Source organism: Belonocnema kinseyi, chromosome 6, assembly GCF_010883055.1.
Source record: "Belonocnema kinseyi isolate 2016_QV_RU_SX_M_011 chromosome 6, B_treatae_v1, whole genome shotgun sequence".
Classification (NCBI taxonomy): Eukaryota; Metazoa; Arthropoda; class Insecta; order Hymenoptera; family Cynipidae; genus Belonocnema; species Belonocnema kinseyi.
The window spans coordinates 42,424,538-42,428,912 of NC_046662.1; the positions used below are offsets into that span (position 1 = coordinate 42,424,538).

At 30.5% G+C, this 4,375-nt stretch overlaps 1 protein-coding gene across 1 annotated transcript in view; it reads left to right on the forward strand.

Annotated features, from left to right (window-relative positions):
• The window catches only part of LOC117175357 (annexin A7-like), a 6,237-nt gene extending 3,313 nt beyond the window's left edge, over positions 1-2,924 (forward strand). Inside the window, exon 3 of the mRNA XM_033365063.1 lies at positions 2,704-2,924. Within this exon, the coding sequence (XP_033220954.1) occupies positions 2,704-2,924 (221 nt within the window). The remainder of the gene's footprint in view (positions 1-2,703) is intronic.
• The last annotated feature ends 1,451 nt before the right edge of the window (positions 2,925-4,375 follow it).

The following is a 4,375-nucleotide window of genomic DNA, read 5'->3' on the forward strand; positions in this document are numbered from 1 at the left end:
CAGATGACAATACGCCAATTAGCACAAATGGTAAGTTCCGACAGTGCCTACAAGTATGCCTACTGGCCGCTAAATGGCAATACCGGTTTCATATGTATACACATGGTAATTTGCTGAAGGTTGGTAGTCAAGCACTTATCAAATTTAAAACTTTTGCCCTTATGCCTATTTGATGTGTCCAATGTTGGTAATCATACCCGTTTGTTTTGCCAAATATTGCCGCTTATACCTAATGTAATAAGCAACTAGCAATTTTTCCAAACAATTTTCAATGGATAATATTTGTCTTTTAACAATAAAGCATGCGCTACACAGGTTCAAAATAACACGTATTTTCAACAAAATCTTTTTAAAGAAATAATAAAGAAAGGAAAAAGTTACTTTTAAATCTTCATAGAATAATGGACCAAAAGATAGATGGGACAAATAGTGTCTTGGCATTAACTTTCGTTTCGTGCCCTCCGAAAATATTAGTAGGAAAGTATCGTCAATTAATGTGAAAAAAGTTTGATATACAGATTCGGCAAGAAATAGATGTCACATAAGATTGACAGCTATTTTTCAAGATCTCTTAGCTTCTTACAAAAGTGTATTACAAATTTTTTAAGTTTTGCGTTCGAGAAGAAAAATTAATTAAGTTTTATGGAATGTTTTTTTTACTTTGAAAAATAAAAAAACATCAAAACTAAAAGCGTTAAGCTAATGAAACAAACTAATTAAAATTCTGGATGCAAAAATACATACAAAATTCTGATATACTTGAAAAAATCTCGCAAGGAAATCCGAGTATTGTTTTTTGAATTAATCAATTTTTACTTAAATTTCCGAACCAGTTATCCTTCATGTTTATACTTTAAAAACGTCAAAGTAAACTACATTTTTTTAGTTATGTGTGAATCATTTCGAAATTGGATACCAGTCATTCTCAACTTGGATATTTTATTCAAATTTCGAAACGAGCAAACCTGAAACGTCCTTTGTGAGCATCTTCTGCGAAAAATCCAATAATTGTGCATTGTTTAAATTTTGTGTCAGCCATTTTAAAAATCGCGATTTTGACTCAAAGTTCGGATTTAACAATTCAACAAGTCGCTTTGTCAGCATTTCACAAAAAAGTTTGGGTATTGCGTATTTTTTGCTTGTGAATTAAATTCCTCACAAGATGCATAAATACTGATTCTCCAGGTTTTTTATTAATGAAAAAAACCAAAAGGCTACTATTTTTTAATTCAGCGTTTAATAAGTATAAATTTAAAAACAATTTTCACTTCAAACATTCTAAATATTTAAATTGTTAAACCTTAAGACAAAGCGTATGCTGATCGTTTTTTTTTTCAAGGATTAGGACCAGTGATTAGTATCTTTTATAAAATCATGAAATCGTTATGAAATTGACAAACTGAAATTGACATTTTTATTAAGAAAATAATGTAACGCGTAAATTTACAAGATCAAATATTTGTCAATGTCGCAATTATTGTAAATATCCGCCTTCTTAAAAGTTTCATGCCAGTGATCTAAACCAGAATACATATATATTGTCTAAATAAACGCCATTAAACTGTAAGTGTCACGTTTCAAATCAATCATTACGTACCAGTTTCGTTCCTTTTTGCGTATTATTGATTAATTTTATTGCCGCTATATTATGTTTAGAAATGAATATTTAAATGTATAAGTATATGCAAACAAAGTATCTATCATCATGAAGAAGATTTGCACTAAAATCAACGGATTTCGGCGAACAAAGAAAAGTTTCTACAAAATATGTCCACACTTTTTTTTTTTCAAATTCAAAATCCTTAGCAACTATTTTTTTTTATTTCAACATAGAAACATTAAACACGAAAAATCTGTTCCAATATCGAACCGTTCAGCAGCAGTTAAAAATTGTGATGCAAAAATATAATTCCGTATTTTGGGATAAATTTTTGTTTAAGAATTTTAAAATTAATTGTGATTAATATTTTCACTTAATACTTTTGATTAATAATATCACTTAATGCTTTATATTCATAATTTCAAATAACACTTTTAGATGATGAATTTAATTAATATTTTCAACCAAAAAAATTATTAAGAGATTGTTTAATGTTTAGAAATTGTTAAGCCAACAAAAATACTTAAATTTATCTTTAACGTCTAGCAGCCTTTGGTAAAGCAGGTAGAAAATAAGAGTTGAGGATCATCCCTTGTATGCAATTAGTAGTTATCCACTATTGTATTAGTGATGTTCTAAGAAACATTAGTGGTTCACTTTTCTCTAATTGAATAAGTTCAATTTTATCAGTAATTCATGAAATTTCTTATTCGTTCCGATTAAGAGAGCTAGTATCTGAAATTGCCCCAGGAATAAAAATGTTTACATGTTTACGAAATAAATACGATGACAATTTTTAAGACTCTCAAAGCCTAGATATGTGCAAGAATCAATATCCTTCTTCCACCAGACCTTATTTATACGCGCAATAAATCATGGTGTATATGGTGATAGAGAGTATATAATAGCTAGCATTTTTCTTAGAATTCACCATTCAGAAGACAGTTCTAGAAGAACCAATCTACTGATTTTACGAAAATGAATTTCTCCTTTTCTGCTCTACTGTTCACCCTTATGGTTTTCATTGGTAAGTATAACTTAAACCCATTTGTAAAATCATTTTTAATATTTTCAAAATTTTTTTCCGCTGTCTTTTATCTTAGGTGGATCTGTATCTGCACCAGTTGATTGTAATCAACCTTCAGTCGGATATCCATCTCCAGTAGGATATCCACCTCAACCTTCAGTCGGATATCCACCTCAATCTCCAGTCGGATATCCATCTCAACCTCAAGTCGCATATCCGTCTCCAGCAGGATACCCATCTCAACCTCAAGTCGCATATCCATCCCAACCTCAAGCTAATTGTGACAAACCTTATTAGGATGTATTGATAGGATACTAGGGCGGAGTAAAAGATAACAGCTATTGAACACTGCAACACAAAGTAGAGAAACCACTCAAACGACCAAAAATAGGTCAATTGAATAAAGTCACATATCACCAATCGACGATCATTAATTACCTGAATTACGGAAATCATCGCGTTCAATTATTTGTGTTGATCGTTTATTCTTGGTAACTGAATTCAACAGATTTACCAGTGGCTAATTTACCATTTTTATTTGTTTTGCATATGCTAAACGATTAACTAGTTAAACCACACAGCACTACTTTTGACCATTGGATCCACAATAAAGGTTTACCAAAACATGTTTCGCTTCACCCATTTCATTCACTTAACGATTAACTGATTTCACTGTTCAGCATTCTTTTGAAACTGTTTTTAAGTAAGATGTTCGTTATTTGAAATTTGCATAAATCATGTTTTATTGTTGAAAATAAATACGTATTCTGTTGAAAATCCCTTTTTCTTATATCCCTGTTTCTCTGTATCCACAGTTATGTATTATATACTTATACCGTATTACGTTATCCTGCATTGGATCACTCCGTAGCACCCTTCTTCTTTGAGTAAAAATTGTATATTCGGGTTGGCTGACAACGAATATTTTTTTTACTTTCAATAGTCCACTTTGTCTAAATCTTCGTTTATGCTACACCTAGTTTTTCTCAAAACGTTAAGTCTGATATATATAATCTAGCTATCGCAGGTTTTTTTAAAATTTTAAACGGCAAAAGGGGCAAGATTTGTTTCGTGTGTGATGCATTTTTATGCCTTGATGATTTTTTTCTGCTGGAATTTATAGCCTTTATTTTTATTGACTAATGTCGAAAAATGAAAACAAATGTTTTTTTTTTTAATTTAAAAGAACTAATCTCCGAAAGATGTATGATTTTGTCAGATTTTGATTGAAATGTTCATGAATTTTAGGATGTTTAAACAAGAGAAGCTGTCAATTTGGGGAATTTTTCTTCAGGTTCGGTGAGATTATGTAATTTTCCGTGTTAAATATTATACTTTATCTTTCGCGATATGTTTGCCAGGATATGGATTACAAGTTTGAGAAAGCAAAAGCCTTCGTCAATTAAAATCGTATCAGTTGTGAGGCAAGATTTGTACTCTTCTCTCTTTAGAATTTGAATACCATTCCTTTTTAATTGAGAGCTGTAGACTTACAATTCCTGAAGTTTTCACGTTAAATAAAATCCAGCTTAGCATCAATTTTAATGCTAAACTAGTTAATAGGATACTCTTAGTAAGAACTGCAAATAATTTTTGTTAGTTGTTGCTGCAATAGCAACTTTTTTCAGTGGCATTGACATTTATGAGCGCTCAAAAGGCCAGGAATTTTTTTGAAGTAGTCTAATAGCGTTTTTATAATGAACAAAAATTCCAGGTCTTTGAGTATTTTGTTTGAAAATTAATAAAAA